At 39.3% G+C, this 20699-nt stretch overlaps 3 protein-coding genes across 3 annotated transcripts; 2 read left to right on the top strand and 1 right to left on the bottom strand.

Moving 5' to 3' along the window:
* Positions 1 to 676: 676 nt before the first annotated feature.
* Positions 677 to 12086, top strand: LOC141599835 (protein CONSERVED ONLY IN THE GREEN LINEAGE 160, chloroplastic). Its single transcript, XM_074419963.1, has 9 exons — positions 677 to 1109; positions 7904 to 7950; positions 8042 to 8117; positions 8348 to 8443; positions 9103 to 9183; positions 9308 to 9399; positions 10227 to 10322; positions 10711 to 10779; positions 11764 to 12086. The coding sequence occupies exons 1-9, from the start codon at positions 762 to 764 to the stop codon at positions 11900 to 11902; spliced, it is 1044 nt and encodes a 347-aa protein (XP_074276064.1). The 5' UTR covers positions 677 to 761; the 3' UTR covers positions 11903 to 12086.
* Positions 5458 to 7316, top strand: LOC141599836 (uncharacterized). Its single transcript, XM_074419964.1, has one exon. It carries the CDS (start codon positions 5618 to 5620, stop codon positions 6995 to 6997), a length of 1380 nt encoding a protein of 459 aa, XP_074276065.1. The 5' UTR covers positions 5458 to 5617; the 3' UTR covers positions 6998 to 7316.
* Positions 12087 to 14612: 2526 nt separating the features above from the next.
* LOC141599834 (trihelix transcription factor ENAP1-like) lies at positions 14613 to 16597 on the bottom strand. Its single transcript, XM_074419962.1, has 2 exons — positions 15701 to 16597; positions 14613 to 15090 (listed from the first exon to the last, which is right to left on the bottom strand). Exons 1-2 carry the CDS (start codon positions 16509 to 16511, stop codon positions 15077 to 15079), a joined length of 825 nt encoding a protein of 274 aa, XP_074276063.1. The 5' UTR covers positions 16512 to 16597; the 3' UTR covers positions 14613 to 15076.
* Positions 16598 to 20699: the final 4102 nt, after the last annotated feature.

Below are 20699 nucleotides of genomic sequence, written 5' to 3'. Positions count from 1 at the left end.
AAGCTATTAGGAAACTAGTATAGACCCCGTGCAATGTCACGTGCAATTATTGAATGTCAGTACAAATTATTGAATGTCATGTGCAATGTATGCACGGTATATATAGAGTTTCATTTATTTTTCTGGTTTATAGCTTTTTATTATATTTTCATTAGAGAAATAAAAATTAAAATTGTAAGTAATGAAATGAGTATTTTTCTGAAAGCTTTTTTTTGTTTTTTTTTTTACTGAGAAATTAATGATGTTAATTTACAAATATTTACTAATAACATATTTTTTAGCCGTAACTTTTTATCATAAAAAAAGTCAATGAATTTTTAACAAATATTTACTAATAACATTTTTTTAACAGCAACTTTTTATCATAAAAAGTCAACGAATTTTTATCATAAAGTTCTTTAAAAAAATGAATTTTTTTTTATCAGAGATAAATTAGTGCATAATGTGAAATATTGAATGTGATAAATATTTAAATATAAAAGATTATATCCATTTATAACCTATTATATTCATACCTATAGTATATGCTAAAAATATCACGCACTATTTTAGGAAATACTTTGTATATTTTAAGCGAAAAAAGTTGGAGTTTCGACTATTTATTTAGTAAATAGAAGATGAGCATGAAATGATGAAAAAACCCCTGCGTCCCACTCCCACATTAGAGATATACTCCGTATTTATCATGAAATTTATGGTCCACATAAACAGTTTTCCGCAAGTTGACATCCTCAATCTCCCTCCAACATAAAGAAATAGAAATGGCAATGTTAAGCTCCGTAACAGCAACAATGAAACAAATAAAAATGAATTCACAAGATCCATCAAGGCAGCCGATGATGCCTACAAAGATAATCCTACCAGATAAAAAGCCAATGAAATGGTCGACGGGTGTGGCTCCGGGTGAATACGGGGGCCCACCTACAAGCACGAAACTCCGTAAGTATTGGGGTGGTGAAAAAGAGGATCCCGTTACGTCTTCTGAACTTATTTGGAATAATGATTTTATGCCGCGCTTACAGAAGTTGGTTCAAGATATGGAGGATACTACTACTACTGCTGCTGCTACTGCTACTGCTACTGCTGAAGTTGTCTCTCCACCTGTCCAGGTAAACTATCACCTTTTACTGCTTCATCTTTCTTAACTAATAATCAGCCATTAATTCTACTTTAGATATATTTAATTTAATTTAATTCTCTCAGATTCCCCCACCCATGTTCATTTGCATCATCTGGCCTTAAACCATTGCAGCAACTAATTCGAGCCGCACCACTTGCCCAATTACCACACCGCCACCACTGCGACACAATCATAATAACAACCTACATACCACTATGTAGTGGTGGTTCCTTCTTTAATATGGGAGCAATGGACGAGGACATTGCGGCTCAAGAAGGAAGGACATAATGATCTCCGCGTGGAACAACTACAAGTCCAAATTGATCATGGACGATCACCAACTTCGATTACGAGTTCTTCCTATCCATGGCTATCACACTCTCTATAATTCCATCTATTAATTACAAGTACCACGACACTACCACTTCTCTTCTACTTCCAACCCTAAGTTTCATTCTTATTTCAATTTGTATCCCCGAATAAAATACTCCAATGTCACTCCTTGTTTCTAACTTCTCAATACCATTCTTCATCTTCCCCATTCATTTATCAATTAACTAATCAAAATTTGGGCGTTTTCTAACCAATCATGATGAACAGTGGTTTTTCTTACCTCTTCAGTTCCATTCAAGTCTTGAATATCCTTTTGTTGGGCCTTTACTGCATTTGTGTCCACTGTTCATAATAATACGATATTGTCAGCTTTGGGCCAAGTCCTCACCGATTTATTCTTTGGCTCCTTCCCAAAAGGCTTGTACTATACTATTATCTTCTCTGGACACTTAGAAAGATGATCTTCCATCTTTATTCTACCGATGTGGGACATGAGTTTGCAGCCTAACAAATCATCCCCTCAAACCAAGATGGTGACCTCCATAGAAAACTTCAACTTCAACTTCACACACCCTACAGCTCCAACTTTCTAGACACCGTTAGCATCACCAAGACTTAACCTTCCCTGAACCGATACACCACGTGTCTCCTCAGGGGCCTAGTGTCCTTCATGGGACTCTGCTACACTTTCGTACCAAACTCCTCTATATCCAATATAACACTCGACTAAGTCCGAATCCACTGCCTCTGTGCGCCACACACCGGACCGCTTTCGAACTTACCATGGACCGCGCGCTTTTTGTTGCCTCCATTAAGCCTCAGCCCACCACATCAGATCGCAGGTCGCTGACGGTCTTCTCCTGGATGACCTGCCGTCTCACCACCGTGAGACCAATGTTGCCTCCACTAAGCCTCAGTCTGCCTCTGCCTCCCTCCCGTGGTCGCTGACGATCTTTTCTTAGATGGTCTGCCCTCTCACCACTATGAGACCAATGTTGCCTCCACTAAGCCTCAGCCCACCTCGCCGGGTCGCTGACAATCTTCTCGTGGACAGCCTATCGTCTAACCATTGTGAGACCCATGTCGCTTCTCGCGAACATATTAGCTCTCCTTGAGGTATATGAGTTCCACGCCTTATAGTGTACGCCACCTTGAAATCTTGGCTCTATGCTTCCCGAACGTACCTCCCATGGACCGGAGCTTTGCAAACAGGCTGATCGAGCCCATGCGTCCATGACTCGCAAATGCTATCCGTCCCGCTCTCCAAGCTCCACCATTTGACGGGGCCTAAGCCCAAGTTTAACCTTGGGCTCTGATACCACTTGTTATGTGGAAGAGTGAATTTTCTTCTATTGGGCCTCTGTTGCATCTGTGTCCACGGCTCATAATAGTACAATATTGTCCGCTTTGGGCCAAGTCCTCACGGATTTACTCTTGGGTTCCTTCCCAAAAGGCCTCATACTATTATCTTCTCTGTATACTTATAAAGATAATCTTCTATCTTTATTCTACCGATGTGAGACATGAGTTTGCACCCTAACAGATTCTTTACGTTTATATTTTTAGTCACTTACAATTATTCTATATGACTATGATACCCTTCCTACCCCACTTATGTTGGGGGTAATAAAGTCTTTTCATTACCAAATGGCTCCCTACTTCACTTGTTTTGACCGCTCTTTAATATTTGTACAAAAATTAAACGTAAAGAAATTAATGGAATAGAAGAAGTATCTATTAATGTTATGAATAACTTTCAAGTTTATAGGATTGTGTTGTTAGCTAAATCACTTACTGAGTTCATACTTATTATTAATTTAACGGATATTTCCCATGGTACCCTCGAACTTTGGCAGATTACACATGGTACCCTTCATTTTAAGTTTCTACATATGGTACCCCTGTGTTTACCTTTTTCTTTCCCAAAATACCCTTTCCCAAATTTCCGTCATCACTCCGTTACTCTTTTTACTAATGACCCCATTTTTTTGTTATTTAATTCATTAATCCTATTTCACCGACCACCATACCCTCTATTATCAATTCATCATCATTCATATGCTCTCCATCATCGAAACCCACCATAATCGCCATCATCCATGTTTCTCAATCAACGGAACCCACCGCCACTGCATAGGGTCGGCGTACGGTCAACCCAGATGCGCCCCTGCTCTTATTGCTTCTTAAGGTTGGCGGTCGCGCCTATTAACTTTGGTGTTGCGGTCTTTTGGTGGTTGAGGGTCAGTGAGGGGAGAGGTTGCGATTGTGATGGTGGGGTGACGAGGGTTATGGTGGTTTAGTGAGGGGTAGAAGGGGGTGGCGGCTGATCGGAGGATTTTGGGGATTTTTGAGGTAGTGCGGGATTCTGGTAATGGCGGGTTCCAGAGATGGTGGTTATGTGGAGGCGGTGGAACAGTTCGTTATCGTCGTTGTTGCCATGTCATTTTTCGTCGACGGCGGTGTCGGAGGTGTGAGGTAGGTGGCATTCAATTAATAAATTTGAGTGCGGAAATCGATGGTGAGTTTAATTTCTCCCTAACAACGCCAATCCGTCATCGTTGAATAATGATGGCGGCGGTTGGTCTGGTGATGGGTGTAAGAGGAGACTTTTTGGGGTGATGGTGAAGAAGATGAGATAAATGATAATGGGTGGGTTGAGAATTTAGATATTAAAGTTAGTTTATGGTATAAAATTAGGATTAATGTATTAGATGATGGAAATTAGTGTATTAAATAACAAAAAATGGGGTCATTAGACAAAGGAGTAACGAAGTGATGACGGAAGTTTGGTGAAGGGTATTTTGGGAAAGAAAAAGGTAAACACAGGGGTACCATATGTAGAAACTTAAAATGAGGGGTACCATGTGTAATCTGCCAAAGTTCGAGGGTACCATGGGAAAAAACCGTTAATTTAATTGTGTTTTTATGTGGTGGCGGTTTTGATGTCGGTGGAGAGGGGGATATTAGAGGTGGTTGTGGTGGTGACAGACTACATATGGTTGGCTTGGCGACAGTGGATGGTGAGGTGAGAAGGGTGGTGGTGGAGGAATGGACATTGGTATGATGGTGGGGTTGAAAAATGAAATAAAGAGTACAAGGACTTGGTCTTGGTTTGGGATCGTTCAATTCTAATTGGAGCCCAATTTGACAATTACGTTACATCCATATAAAAAATGCTAATATTTTTTCTTTTCAAAATTATTGTTAGAAAAAGACTCTAAACCTATTAATAAAATAAAATAAATATTTATTTATTTGTATTTTTTTTCATTATCTACAAATCGAGATACATCTAATCTAAGGGTGAGCATATGTCCAAGACCAGACCGGCGCAAACCGGTTCGAATCGAAGACCGAGACTAAAAATTTGGTGGATCGAAGACGACCGAAACTAAAACTTTATTTGGACCGGACCGAACCCGAAATAATCGGTTCGGTTGGTCTTAGACCGAAATGGACCTAAAACTATTATTTGGGTGTAATTTGCAAGGGTCTTAGGTTCAAGTCTCTTCAAGAGCAATTTTGTGGAATATTTATGGTATGGTCTATGACTCTATGCCTTTTAGCTAAACTCGAATCTATCATTCTCGGGTGGCTTACCTGGTATGTGTGGTTTGAAGGTTATCACCTGTGTGCACCAAAGACTGCGGCCGCTGCCTGCGGGTTCCCTTGTTAAAAAAAAAAAAAAAAAAAAAAAAAAAAAAAAAAAAGTTAGGGTGATTTTGGGGCCGATATTTTTGGCTGTAAAGTAGTTTGGTGAGTGCATGATATTATGTGACCCAAAAGGCCAAAAGTCCCTTTATTCCCTTATAACATCGTCGTTGTTGGACATTTTAATTGGGCTTTGTCATATGTAGTGTTAGCCATATTAGCTGGTCCCATTAAAATAAAATAAAAATTCCAAAATAATAATTGGAGCGTATGTAGAGAGTAGCCGTTCTTGATCCAACGGCCAATACTTTCCCAAGGAGCGTGCTTATTTAACGTTTTTATTTCTCCTTCCAACGGTTACATATTCTTCCTTCATTATACTCTTCTTCACTTCCCACAATCACAAACTCAATTCAATTCAAAAAAATACAATCAAACACAACAATCTCTCTTTTTTACTTCATTTCAATTCTAATTCAATTCCGATTACTACCCAGAAATTCAAAATTAAAAATGAATTTCAGAGATATACAAGTTTGGGATAATGCTGCTTTTGATAATGCCGGAATTTCCGATACTTCAACCACGCTCAACTCTTCTTGGTCTCATATCAATAATAATAATAATAATAATAATAATCGATCTTTTGAGTCGGATTGTTCCAAAGAAAACTTAACCCCTTCTTTGGTTGATTCAGCAGTTTCCCCCAATTCTAAACCCCTCAAGATGATTACTAATGTTGCCAACAAAACTGGGGTTCTTGAGGAAAGGAATTTGGATTTCGAGATTCAGGAGATCGAGAAGGAGATTACTAGGTTGTCTACTAGATTAGAGTCCTTACGTCTCGAAAAGGCCAAGAGGAATGCTGAACTGATAAAGAAGAAGCCCAAGATTATGGAACCGACTAAGAGAGGGGTTAGAGGGTCGGATGAAGAACTAAAGAATGTGAAGACTCCGAATCGGAGGGGGGTGAGTCTAGGACCGGCTGAGATTATGAGAGGAATGAGAAGGGGTATTAGTCTTGGACCTGCTGAGATTACTCCGGTGCACTCATCTGCGAGTAGGAGAAAGTCTTGTTATTGGAAACTTCAGGATATTGATGAGTTGCGAGTCACTAAAGAGAGGGGTAAAACAATGAGTCTTAGTCCTAAATCGCGGTCTAAGACAATTACCAAGCCTCAGAATCAGAATCTGATCCCCAATAAGGCTGCTACTGCAATAGGGATTAATAGGTCTGTTAAGAAACAAGATGGAGTCTTGTCGTCTATTCAACCCAAGAAACTTTTTGTTAAAGATGGGGATAAATCCGGGGCTGTTAAGAAACCGTTCAAGTCTGGTAGAGTGGTTCCTAGTAGGTATAATCAGATTACTAGTGGGGGGAGTTCGGCATTGAAAGAGCTTAGGAAAAGATCATGGCCTGAGAATGAGGATGAGGGTAAGAGGTCTGAGAAGAAACGCGTTTCTTTGGTTTCTAAATCTGATGGTGCTGACCAACAACCAGGGACTGATGATAGTAAGGTCAAAAAGCGGTGGGATGTTCTTGAAGCTGTTCCGAGGATAAAGACTAATCGTTGTGTAATGGAGAGTCCTAGAGATTCAGGTCCAGCTAAAAGGGTGTCCCAATTGGTTGGGAAGAAATCATTCTTTAGTATGGATGATGGAGGTGAAAACCCGGATACTGAAGTTGTTTGTCAGGCTCTGAATTTTGAGCAAGAGCAGCAGGCTGGTAAAGAGTATCTTAAGATAAGGGTATTGCGGGCAATCAATGAAAGTCCACGTGACTCGGGGGCAGCAAAACGAGTCTCACAGTTGGTTGGACGGAAGCCCTTCTTTGCTGTTGATCATGATGATCATCTGCCAGTTTTTAGTTTCGAGGAAGATGATGAAAATTGAGTCATAATAACCAAGGATGTATTCCTCTGATCATTCTTGTTTAGCTTTAGAATGTTAATAAGTAAGCAAAGAGAGTTTTATTGGGTCGGAACTCGGAAGCGTGCCGCCTGTGTTTGCTCCTAGTATAATCTGATTTTCTACTTTCCATATAGGAGTTTTATCAAAGTAATGCTGTTTGGCATTCGTTGACGATTGCATAGCATAATCATATAAATGATTTTAGGTTTTGGGGTTAGATGTAAGCTTGCTTTTGCTTCCTCTAAGCCATTTGTAATTTGTTTTTGAGCTACTTTGACTTGAATATGGTGTTTTTTCGCTATTGTTACTTTGGATATTGGTGGTTGTATTTGTGGCTGATATCTGAAAGCGAATTTAGAGATCAATTAATAGTATATATGTATTTTCTTGAGGCTGGGATGTCAATGGGGCCTTGGGGAGGGGCCAGAAGGATATCATCTCTTATGAACAAAGACGGAAAAGGCTACAAATGACCTCTTCGTGCCCGTTCCTCATGACAGATGAATGTAAGCAAGATGACCAAAGACCAAAGACCAAAGACCAAAGACGTACAAGGCTACAAATGACCTCTCCACATTTTTTGCAACTTTGTTAACGCTATTTTGATTTTTCAAATCGTGATTTCCTTTTTTTCTTATTCATGTAGTAGGTTGCATATTCCTCAATGATCTAACATAAAATCAAATGATCAATCTGTACTCGTCCTCTCATATCCATTTCATTATATGCTGAGACTAAATAAGGATTCTCAATTTTTTTTTTCCTTTCTATGTTTGATATATGTGTAGCTATTATTGATCTTCTTCTGCTCTTGTCATTGCTGCTTTACATAGTTCTTTTGCTGCGTTTTATTGGTACAATACTAACACCCCAACTGACATTTAGCAGGAGCCTTCTGGATTCCTTAACCTGAATAGAGCCATGAGTCTTGACAGGTATAGTCTTATCGCATGTCAACCTTTAGTTTAATATCCATCTTTATTCTGTTAGTGTAGTCAGCAATGATATTTTTGTCAATAATGCTAGTTTGGAAGTCGATCTGAGCGCTTCACTAAAACCCACTCCTAAACCAGCAGAACAGCTTAATGCTAAAGCAGTAGAGGTACGCCAATTGATCTTTATCATTATATCCGATAATTTGTTTTTCTTTTTGCTGTAAAGCGAGGCACAAGGGAAGTTTTGATGCTGATGGAGTTTCGAACACAGGCCATGAGGACCTTTCTTTTTCTCTTTTCCGAATATTTCCTTACTCAATGATCTTACTAGATAAACTAGGTGACATTTGCATTTTTCATTTATTTGTTGAGCATACTGCTTCAAAATCCGTTACAGAAAAAAGAAATTCCTAGGCGAAGATGGAAACTGGCTCCTACAAAACGCGAACAAGAGAAATGGGATAGAGCTACCAAGGCCGCAACTGGAGGCAGTGTAAGTCTGATATTTTTGTTCCATACAAACTGGTAAAAGTTATGAGTTATGACATGGATTACATGAAGATCCATTTATAAATATATTTTTGTTCGGAAAGTTTCTTAGTTTGTTCGTACATAGGTAAAATAATGGGATTTTCAGTTAGTCTTGCTCAAGACGGGTCGGAGCAAGTGACGGGTCATGCCACCTGTGTTACTCAGACACGCCGACACGTGTCGGTGTCCGACACGTGTCGGCGTGTCGGACACGGCTATTTGGGGTGAATTTTCCTGTTTTGTGGTCTAAATTGAAGTGTCGAAGTGTCATGTCGTGTCGGACACCGACACGTGTCTGACACGCAACACGACAATTAAGTGAAGTGTCGGAGTAACATAGCATGCCACTCACAAAACGAATAGGGGGGACAAGGTGGGGGCACCCCCATGTACTTCCCTCTCTCCTCTATTTGGGTCATTTGTGAGAGAAAATGGTATCCGTCACTCCAAAATGACGGATACGTGCCGTCACAAATGAGATTTTGTGATTTTGCAAGGGCATTGCTATGTGGTGGAACTATTTTTTTTTTTTTGTTTTTTTTTTTGTCTGAAATGTTGGCTGTAGATGGTATATTGGTATGGAATTATTTTCTTTTAATAAATTAAAATTTTTTGACGTAGGATGTTATGCTCCGTGAGACAAAGAAGCCTCGTGGAGATCCAGAAGTTTTAGCTGCTCAGTCAAGGGAGCAATATTATAAGGTGAAAAAGATTACCACTGATGGGAAGTCTTAAATCTTAAAATGTTCTTTCTCTTCCATTTTTATTGAGAAAACAACTATACAAAATTGAGCTATTAATTGAAAATATTTATTTTCATCTGCAGCTTAAGAACAAATTGCAGTTGTTAACTGTGGGGATAGGCAGCGTTGGTTTTGTTTCAGCTTATATTTCATATACTCCTGAAATTGCGCTCAGGTAGCATGTTCTATGATTTGTTCTTTATTTTCTGTGTCACTTGGCATCGACTTTATGGGTTTTCTGGAATTATTGGCGGCGTCTTCAGAATCAAAGATATAGCTATTCCGTGTATCACGTTTTCCCTATCTTCTTTTAGTATCAAACTTACCTCAGATGCATAGAGGATTAATTAACAAGGATTCCGATACTTAAAAAAGTGGCCAGAGTAACCTTTGGTTGAGGACAAGATACTCTAGTGCTATCATTCACTGACAAGTCGAAGATAGTTCCTATTTTCGACTTTTATATTGCGCTACAACATTCCAAAGCCATTTCTGCTCCTGCCGTAGCATACAAATACTTTCCTTTGTCAACCAGTGAATGAGTAATACTCTAGAAGCTTAGCAGATATTTTGGCATTATGTCAATATGAATTCTGGTATATGTGTTTATTGTTTGTTTACTGTGCAAAATGCCTCAAACGTGTCATGTTGTTGTCTTATTACATTCATTTAATTCTATTTCATATAGGTGATATTTTAGCTTGAAGGTTTGTTTACATTTCCTACTGGGCTAAAAAGACGTCGTGGAGTAAAGAAAAATGACTCTTAAACCATATGCTTCATGTTTCATGATGTCGCAAAGTGTAGATACATTTTACTATGCAACCTTCTTGGGTCATTTGGAAACAACCTTTTTGCATTTTAAACATATTGGTAAGATTGCGTACATCTTTCCCCCTTACATGGCGGGAACCTTTGAGGCACTAAGGTCATGTTGTTGTCTTATATATAATTTTCCTTCAACTTCTCCAAGGTCAATGATATGCTCTTTGTTGCATTCAGTTTTGGTGCTGGGTTTCTCGGATCACTAGCTTACATACGAATGCTAGGCAACAGCATCGACTCTATGGCATCAACTGGAGCTACGAGAGTAATGAAGTGCGTGCCATTCTTCTGATTTCATGATTTATTATATTTTCGTTCTAATTTCTGTTTCACCTATTGTTCATGCACGGTCTAATGGCTCATCACAGCTTTTATGTGTGGGAAAATCTGTCGTAACTTTTGAAAACTTTAAATGTGTATATATTGAGCATAATGGTGAGGGGATTGATAATGTCTTGCTTACACTTGTATCGGAGGTGTGAAATGTTGTGGATGTAAAATAATCAGAGCAAGAGCAAATATACACTGTAGTATTTAATAAGTTTTTGTGGTGAGAAAGTTGAAAAAGTAGATAGTATGACTCTTAAACTTGGTCTCACTTCTTCACCTCCTATTTCCAAATTGTGTATTCATTTCGGTGATGGTGTCATTGATAATGCAGGGGGGCAGCTAACCAGCCAAGGTTATTGGTTCCAGTGGCGTTGGTCATGATTTATAATCGGTGGAATGAGTAAGTATTTAATCAACCAGATGTTTACAAAAGCACACTTGTAAATTTCTTGATAAACTTGAATAGGTTCAGGAGTGGGCTGGGCAGTGGCCGCAGGGAGTAAGTTGGTGGCCTGTTGTTGAGGTTAGGGCTAGTGGCTGATGGTACGAGATGGTGAAGAATCAAGGAGGGACATAGATGAGGGTGTGATATGGTGAGGGGAGCACACTTGTAATTTTCTTGATAAATTCTCGTAGGCAGTAGAGATGGAAGTGGGTAAGTGGGCCGTTGGGTTAGCATGGCCCATGACCCATTTTAGCACGACACGGGATTGTCACGGCCTACCACGGTATGGCATGGCGTGCCTTGCCAATGCCTTTATATAGGAAAATCACTGTGCCTAAGCCCAACATGGCACGGCCACTGACAGCATGGTGGGCTGGACCATTAGGCACGAAACAAAAACATTAAAAAAAGCTTGGCACACCCAGAAATCCAAAATCCACAAAAAAATGCACAATGGAAACAGAAACCAAACTTTATTATTTACCAAGTAGTTGGCACGCCAAGGCTTGTTGATGGCTAAGCATGTCCCCGTCCCAGCCCACCGTGCCTTGTGCAGTGCCAAGGCCATGAAATTGAAACTTCAGGCACAGCACGACCTACTAAACAGCCCAATGTACCCGTGCTGTGCCTGTTTTGGGGAAAAGCACGGTGCCTCAGCCGGCCCACTTCCATCTCTAATGGGAAGTGGCAGAAGGGAGTGGAGCTGGTGTTCGATTATCAAGGGTAGTGGCTATTGTGAATTTTTGGGATTTAAAGGTGTTTTGATATGTAGTTTATATAGGGTAGGTATTCTTTTTCTCGATATTTGCTACCAACTGTCAACTCAAATCAGCATAAAAAATCGTGTATTTACAGATTTTCTGTTTCATTTAAACAAAATCGTATTAATCATTTTTGGTATTTATGCATGGATGACCACATTCTCCCTTGTTGGTGCAGAATCGGAGTTCCTCAATACGGACTGATGCACCTGGAATTGATTCCAATGCTTGTAGGATTCTTCAGCTACAAAATTGCTACATTTGCCCAAGCAATAGAGGAAGCATTACCTGATGTGGGAAAGAACTCAGAAATCTGACCGTCTTATCACTCTTCAACTTTGTTAGCAAACTGCATTCTGATTTTGTACAGGTTCTTGTTGATTTCATAGTTTTGTTTATTGGCACAGCTGCACCCCTGCAGGGTTTTATTTCATAAAAAATATCTGGATACAAAAATGATTTTCAGTTTCTTTCATGAATCTAATTGAAATATGAGTAGCATCCTGCGCCTAATGTACTAGATCAGAAATAATGCAATAGATTCAAGGAAAACAGTAAACACCATTACTACCTAATAAACAAAATGAACCATCTTTATTTCACATAGTTTCGCCTGACAGGCAATAAGTCTAAGAAGATTATCCAAAACCTGTAAAACCATTTACAAAATGCACATCCAACTAGAGGTGGCAATCATCGGGTCAGTCGGGTCGGGTTGGGTCATATCGAATTCAAGTCATATCGGGTCAGCCTACTCTTTAGGAATGAGTCGGTGCGGGTCGGGTTGTTATCGGGTGGATCATTTTGGGTCAAATGATGTATCGGGCTGGGTCATTGCCGGATCTAGTTATTTTATTGCATTACTTAAATTTTTAACCTTTAAAATTGTTTTTTCAACCATTATATGGTATATGTACTTCATTATTAAGTAAAATGTATCAAACTACGCATTAAATCGCTCTCATTTTGGTCATATTGAGTTTTATTAATCGTCGGGTCATCAATTTAATATGGTCAACATAGAGTCAGGTTCATATCGAGTCGTATCGGGTTATTAGTCGTCATTAGGTCCGGCCAATTTTGGTTAACAATATTTTCGGGTTCTATCAAGTCGGATCAGACTTACCCACTCTACATTTAACCCCTCCAACTATGTTGGTTATAGAAAATGGTTCAAAAGGGTATTCAGTAACTTGTTTGCAAAGGAATTGTTACTCCCTTTGTCTGCAAATAAGAGTCACTCCTTAAATAACACAAGAATTAAGATTTGTCAAATTATGGGAACCACAAAAACAGACAAAAAAGGAATAAAGTAAATGATGAACCTTATTGTAAGACAACCTAAAATAAAAAAAAAGTAAACCTTATTTAGAGACAGAGGGAGTATAAGATAGGTGTAACTAGAGTTAGATCTGGCAAAACGGGTCACTCGGGTCGGATACGGGCCGAGTTAGTTTGGGTCGGGTCATTTTGGGTCTGTCACACATTTCGGGTCGGGTCGGTTAACTTTCTGGTTTCGGGTCAATTTCGGGTGACTTGTTGTCGGGTTATTTTGGGTCGGTCATTTTCGGGTATGAGTCATTTTGGGTCGGGTTGCTTTTGAGTTAATGGCTAAGCACCTAAGTTAGTATTATTTTGATTAAGAAATACTCCATTTGTCCCGGTCAATTGTTCTTTGGTTTTGGCACAAAGACCAAGAAAAAAAAAGGAGTCAATTACTAAATGACAAATGGAACAAATTGAGTGTGAATGATGGAATTGCTCATCAAGTTCATTCTTAAAATAGAAAGGATAACAAATGGTTGAGACACCCCAATATGGAAAAGGACAACAAATGACCGGGACATAGGAAGTATTATTTTGCAAATTTAACTATTTATTAGGTACAGTTGTAACTAATGAAACTTTATTTTGATATATATAATATTAATATGACTTAGTACTAGTCATTTCGGGTCACTTCAAGTCATTTGAGATCGGGTCAATTATGAGTCGGGTATTTTCGGGTTGGGTCACCTTGGGTCGGGTCAACATTGGGTCAGACAATGTTCGGGTCGGGTGTCGGTTGGGTCAATACGGATTTCGGGTCGTATTCGAGTCAAGCAAGTCCGGGTCATTTTCGGGTATCGGGTCAGCCTTTTCGAGTCGGGTCATTCGGGTCTGACCCATTTTGCCAGGTCTAGGTGTAAGAGGGGTAGACATGGCAAAATAAAATCGATTCAAAAAACTCATCGAATATACCTAAACCGATATGAGTTGCAGGAGTTATAGTCGAAACCCGATTCAATCCAAATCAAACCGAAATCAAAACTAAATTCAATATAACTGAATGATACCTAAATTTGAATACATTTGAATGGAACTAAACCGATTGGGTATTAAAAATATTTATTTTCTCATTTAAAACCACCCATTTTAGTAATTTTTTTAATTAGTTCTTTATTTATTAATAATATTTCGAATTATTACATTCAAACTGAAAAGTATAACGAACATTAAGACAACCAACTTTTGACTCTCGACTAAAGAATAAACTGATATTGACCTAACCAGAACTGTACCCGGCTCGTAATAGCGCTAATCGTTTGAAGCGGCAAGCTGAATGAACTCCATGGAAATCAAACTGAAATCGAAACTAAGTTCAACCCTATTAAAATCAGATCCAAAACCAAATCGAATGACCCGTTTACCAAGTCTAAAGGGGGGATTAAGAGCTTTCCCTTGAATCCTTTTAAATACTTCCTCGGTTCAAATCATTGTTCCCATTTAATTAAACAAACGATTGAAACGGAGGGAATACTATTAAAAAAATTATCATCAACGGACATGGATCACATCGTTGGCATTTCTGAAACCAGGAGCAAGAGCAATCTTTCAGGTTGGTCTAGCCTGCACAGTATAGGTAGCCAGTCGACCAAATTATGAACAGTTTAGACCATCAATCATACACTGAGCTTCTAAGGCACTAGGGTATCATTGAAATATCAAACACATTGCATCCACCGAGCTGCAAGACATTGAATATACGTCACAGACACGAGATTTAGAATTACCCTTCCATTGTAAAAGGTAGTAAATATAAGAACCAGAATGATCTTCTATGCATCATTCAAAAATGAAACTGTACATGGTCCACAATAGCCAGTTGAGGCCATCCTTGAAGTAAAAGCTAAAAACAGAAATTTGCTTGTTATCAACTTTGAACTACAGAAAGCCAAGCGCCAACCTAAAGATGCTGACGGAGTTGTATAGGACTGAGTAATAAATTAAGTGGTCTTTGAAACCAAAAGAACTAGTACTAAGAACAAAAGATTTCCAACATGATTCACAGGTTGCATAACCTAGGATTTCGTCCTAAAATTTGACTGATATTTGGGGTTGACCGCCAAAGACAGTGATGATGCATGGAAATGCAGCGGCTGGGTCTGACATGAAATATTAACAAACCAACAAATTCGTCTCCTTCTCCTTGTAAAGTTAGAAGACACCAGCTACAAGTAACCGTCTGCAACAAGTAAGAAAATGTGTTAAAACCTGAAATGAAAATATTACATCTGATGGCAACTTTCAAATACCATCCCACTCGTGAAATACTCCATAATATATAACTTAGTGAGTAATTAGTTACTTGTATGGCCGTTTTACACTAATAGTGTGTAAAACTCTATTTTACATAAACTCGTATGTAGCTAGGACTGCCTTGCAAGAAAAGATGTGATTTGTGATTTGTGATCTGTGAGAGGGTGGCATGCCGCATGGGTGATGTTGAAAATGGTTCCAGGGAAAATTATGTGTCTCTACAAGCAGGCAAGACACTATATCATCCCCGAATGAGGTTGACCGCCTATAGTTATGGCAACCTAATATCCCCTAGAGACACAATAGCTACTTACCATATCAAAAAGAATACACAATTACTGAATAACATACACACAGTCTGCTATTACTACTAGTGGTAAATCAGTAAGAACATGTGGTCTGACAAACTAGCCTAAAAATTAGTTAGTAAGCACCTAAAATCATTATATTCCACGGTAATCATCAAAACAATAAAAGATACATAAAAAAAAAAAAAAAAAAAAAAAAAAAAAAGAGATAAAAGGAGAAGTCCTAACCGAGACGAGAAGAAGGAGAATGATGAAGCTTAGAGCGTTTAAAGCGAGAAAGAAGCTGAAGATGAGTATCCATCAATAAACGGATCCTCTGATACTCCAAATCCTTAGTAAATTGCATCCTATGCATCTCTAATTCAATCACTTTCTCTTGTTTCATCGACTCTACTCTCTCGTAAACCTCACCCAACCTCCTTATCGCACCGGCCAACGTTCTCCACCCTCCCTCACCATCATCATCATCATCATCATCATCATCATCATCATCATCGCTCTTGCTTCTCTCCCTCCGCCCGCCGCTACTAACAGACGCTCCCTCTTCCGACTCCTTATCCTCCGTCAACCATCTCGCCGGCCGCTTCGGCAGGGCCGACCGTCTCCTCACCGGGAACCTACTCAACACCGCCGACGGAGTTTCCACCACCGGCGTCTCCCTCACAGGTTCCTCGCCGCCGATGAGGTAGTCGAGCCGCGAGAAGAACGCCCATGCCGAGACGTAATCGCTGTCGCTGCTGGCTTTCGCCTTCTCCACTTTGAACCTCTTCTTAAGGGTGTCGATGCGGTTCTTACACTGGGCGTCGGTGCGTTGTCGGCGGTGATGCTGCTGGTTTGATTCGTTGACGGCGGCCGATACATAAGACCACTGGTGTTGACGGAGGCTGCCGCGGTTGAGGGAGAGGTGGAGGGACCCCCATGCCTCCATCAGCGCATGTGTTTCTTCCGCCGACCAGCAGTCTTCACGGTATGATTGCGGTGCTTGATTTTGTTGTTTTGCGCTTTCGCCCAAGGTTATTCGCGGTGTTGCCGGCGACATGGCTGCGTCTTCCCAATTTGATGATTAGAGAGAGAGAGAGAGAGTGTCAGAGAGGAAGACACCAAACGATTATTTCTTTTTATAACTTTTTTTTTTTTTTTTTTTTTGGTCAACTTTTTTAAACGGTGAATTTATTTGGATTCGGGTTGTATGGTGTAGAAGCCCAATTATTGAATATAGTTGACAAATTACTACCTTCAAATTTACACCAAATTACCAATTCACGTTCTATGCAAAAGGAAAAATTATAAATATAAATATTATTTCTCTTTCTAGCATAATAGGTATGAAAGACAAACAATACTTATACTTACAACACAAATTCTCATTGAAGACATGACATATCCGTCACAAGCTGAAGACGGATACCATTTTACCTCACAATGTACCCACTTTTTCTCTCTCTGCAACACTATTCATGTGGTCCCCTTTCTCCACTAACCCATTTTGTTACCATTTTATCTCACAAAATATCCGTCACAAATGGTAACCCATCACAAGGGAGACCAATTGTACTTACAAAAGTTTACAAAAAAATTACAATATCCTGCACTGTAGTTATGAATAGTCCCTTCCAAACCTCCACCCTTATCTCTCAATCTCAATTAGACCTGACAAAAGCAACTCAACCCGATTGACTCGACCCGAAAAGGCTGGCCCGAGACCCGAGGTTGACCCAAACTACATCACCCAAATGTGACCCGAAAACCCGAACATGACTCGAGCTTCCTTAACCTGTAACTGACCCGACCCGAAAATGACACGATCCGAAACCATCAAACCCGAAAAAATATCTCTAATTGAACCGAAAAGACTTGGAATGGCTATTTCTCTTTTATGACCTGACCCGAAATAACCCGACCCGCTTAACCCGAAACGGACCCGAGCAAGAAACCCGAAACAAACTCGAAACCCGAAATGACCCGTCCCGATCCGAATCAACCCGAAATCAATGAGAGACCCGCGCCCAACTCGACTCGAACTGGCCTGACCCGACCCGACCCGACCCGACCTGTTGACCTGTTTTGCCAGGTCTAGGTATGAAAGACAAACAATACTTATACTTACAAAAGTATAACCTACTCTCAATCCCATCCTTACATTCTTACTTTACATCTTTCTAACCTACTTCATGCCTTCACTTTTGATACGAATTTAAAATGCGGAAGCGATATTTGACAAGTTAGACCTATAACTTATCAATGGTGAACGAACTCAAGACCTATTGAGATCGAACAAGTTAATATTCAAAGACGCACTTGAATAAAAACGAGATAAATTTGCTAGCAAGCAAGTTTGTGATTTTCTTATGACTTTTGATTACTGATTAATATTTTGAAGCCAAAAGTTGGCCTTATATAGCCAAACAAATAAACGTTTGAGGCTTACAAGCAAGTCAAGAGACGGACTTAACTTAGCTAATAAAACCCATAAAACTAGGTAATTACTAACACATAAATTACCCAATTAAAGCTACAGCTAGATAGGATTAAAATCCATTTATTAACCAAATTAAGATAAGCTAGAAATAACTTATTCGGATTACGCAAACCCGACTCCAGTAACCATGCAAATGCAACGCGCCATCGACTTTAATCGCATCATCCCCTTCCCCTTGGAAAGGAATTGTCCTCAATTCATGTAATCGAACTCCTCCGGGATCAAATATGAACACTCCATGCACACAAACAAAAAGAATACCAAACACCATTTTGTGCCTTCCACTCCTCCTCCCTCCATGCACAAGTCTTGATAGCTTACTATAAATCTCATCCTTGAACAAATAATGCAAACAAGAGGAATCCTTCATAGTTGCAGCATCCTTTTCTATTTCAAAATCAACCAAATAAGAATCAGATTGATCTTGAAATTTAATAGACCCAATTGTGCTCTTGTAGACAAGGGGATTTAGATCGAACTCATACCCACAACTAAACGAATCACACGGTGCTTTGAAACCAGAAATCACTGCTTCCTCATCACCATACTCGTCAAAGATAGGAGGTAATCTTGGATCAAACTCAACATGTTGTTCATAGATGCCTTTAAACGAGAATACACCTAACATTTTTTCCTCGGATGAATAGTACCCCGTGAACAGTAATAATTTTTTTTTTTAATTTTTTTTTTTGGGGTAACACCTTGAATAAAACATACTCGAATCGTGCTCCTGAGATACAAAACCGATTAACCCTCGAACTACCTGTTCAAGTTTAACTTTTGAACTCCAATCGCAATCGGAAATTCAACTAAAAAGTTGACTTTGACACGCCTAGGACCGTCTCGATTATGGAAAATCAAGAGCCGAAGCTCTGATACCACTTATGATACGAATTTAAAATGCGGAAGCGATATTTGACAAGTTAGACCTATAACTTATCAATGGTGAACGAACTCAAGACCTATTGAGATCGAACAAGTTAATATTCAAAGACGCACTTGAATAAAAACGAGATAAATTTGCTAGCAAGCAAGTTTGTGATTTTCTTATGATTTTTGATTACTGATTAATATTTTGAATCCAAAAGTTGGCCTTATATAGCCAAACAAACAAACGTTTGAGGCTTACAAGCAAGCCAAGAGACTGACTTAACTTAGCTAATAAAACCCATAAAACTAGGTAATTACTAACACATAAATTATCCAATTAAAGCTACGGCTAGATAGGATTAAAATCCATTTATTAACCAAATTAAGATAAGCTAGAAATAACTTATTCGGATTACGCAAACCCGAATCCAGTAACCATGCAAATGCAATGAGCCATCGACTTTAATCGCATCAACTTTCAGTCGCAGCTTTGTCTTCCGTTTTCCCTTTCATTCTCTGCCTGCTGCTCTCCCCCTCTTATACAACTGCTCTGCTCTATTATTCACCGCCATCACCTCAAAATTGTTCGTCATTTCTTTCTACGCTCCAGCCCAGGTTATATACTTTTATTTGTCCCTCAATCCTTACACTTATAAAAGTTTACAATGCCCTGCACTGTAGCTATGAATAGTCCCTTTCAAACCTCCACCCTTGATCTCTCACTCTTAATCTTATCCTTATATTCTTACTTTACATCTTTCCAACCTACTTCATGCCTTCACTTTCAGTCGCGGCTTTGTCTTCCGTTTCCCCCTCTCTCTCTCTCTCTCTCTCTCTCTCTCTCTCTCTCTCTCTCTCTCTCTCTCTCTCTCTCTCTCTCTCTTACAACTGCATTGGCTTGCTCCGCTCTTCACCACCATCACCTTAAAATTGATCGCAATTTCTTTCTACGCTTCAGCGCTAGGTTATATACTTTTATCTGGCCCTTAATTTAGAAATTATGATATTGATGATGATTGAACTGTATCTACGGTTTGATTGAAGTGGACCTATGATGGTGATTATGATTAAAACGAGATTTTTTTGGTGTTTGATTGTGATGTGCAGGTTGTGATTCGTGTCTACCCGCAAACATAATCTGTTGAACTTGAAGAGGCCACATCTAAAACCCCATAACACTCTCCTATTGTCAGGTAATTCAGTTTGTCTTACTCAATTTAAGGGGTTTTTGTTCGTTTAGTGCAAATTCTAGGTTTTTTTATTTCAACTTTAGTTTTATTTGGATGTTCTTTGTGCAATTCAGTTTTTTTTTTTTTTTTTTTTTTTTTTTTTTTTTTTTTTTTTTTTGTGGTGGTTGGGTTGTGTTCCAGGTTTGTTACCATAGATTGATTGGCGAGCCCGTCAGCTGCGCCAAGGCACATGTGCTAATTCCATTGCATTAATTACTGCTGACTTAGTAGGCGAATTTGATTGAGCGAGTGCCCTGCAGTTTTTACAACGTAGTACCCTGCAATTTTGATTCGCTTTTCATTAGAATCTCGGTTTCTAGGAATCTAACTTGATTTTGTTTTGCTCAGTGTGATGTTATAGACCTTGGAGATGTAAATGCAATAGTGGCAAGGGTAAATAGGGCAGTAGCAAGCTATGGAACTCCTGCTTTCAAACTGATAATATTGAATTGCACGAGTCAAAAATTCTCATGGAAGGTCGGTTTTTACTTGATCTTCAAAGCATGCCTTTTACTGTTTTACACTTAGCTCACTGCTCATTGTACCTGGTTGTCTCATTGAGTACGGAGTAACCGTTGTTTAGCCTCTTCAGCCTCAGTAATCATTATGTAAGTTAATAATGAGTTTAGTTAGATTTTATGTTGCTTGT

This window comes from Silene latifolia, chromosome 9 (genome assembly GCF_048544455.1).
Source record: "Silene latifolia isolate original U9 population chromosome 9, ASM4854445v1, whole genome shotgun sequence".
In the NCBI taxonomy this organism is placed as follows: domain Eukaryota; kingdom Viridiplantae; phylum Streptophyta; class Magnoliopsida; order Caryophyllales; family Caryophyllaceae; genus Silene; species Silene latifolia.
This window is presented reverse-complemented; position numbering and strand designations above follow the sequence as displayed.

Coding starts and splice junctions, on each gene's coding strand:
- LOC141599836 (XM_074419964.1), top strand. CDS start 5,618: ATGAATTTCAGAGATATACAAGTTTGGGATAATGCTGCTTTTGATAAT.
- LOC141599834 (XM_074419962.1), bottom strand. CDS start 16,511: ATGTCGCCGGCAACACCGCGAATAACCTTGGGCGAAAGCGCAAAACAA.
- LOC141599835 (XM_074419963.1), top strand. CDS start 762: ATGGCAATGTTAAGCTCCGTAACAGCAACAATGAAACAAATAAAAATG. Junction 7,951..8,041: donor AGAGCCATGAGTCTTGACAG/GTATAGTCTTAT, acceptor CAATAATGCTAG/TTTGGAAGTCGATCTGAGCG. Junction 10,780..11,763: donor ATTTATAATCGGTGGAATGA/GTAAGTATTTAA, acceptor TTGTTGGTGCAG/AATCGGAGTTCCTCAATACG.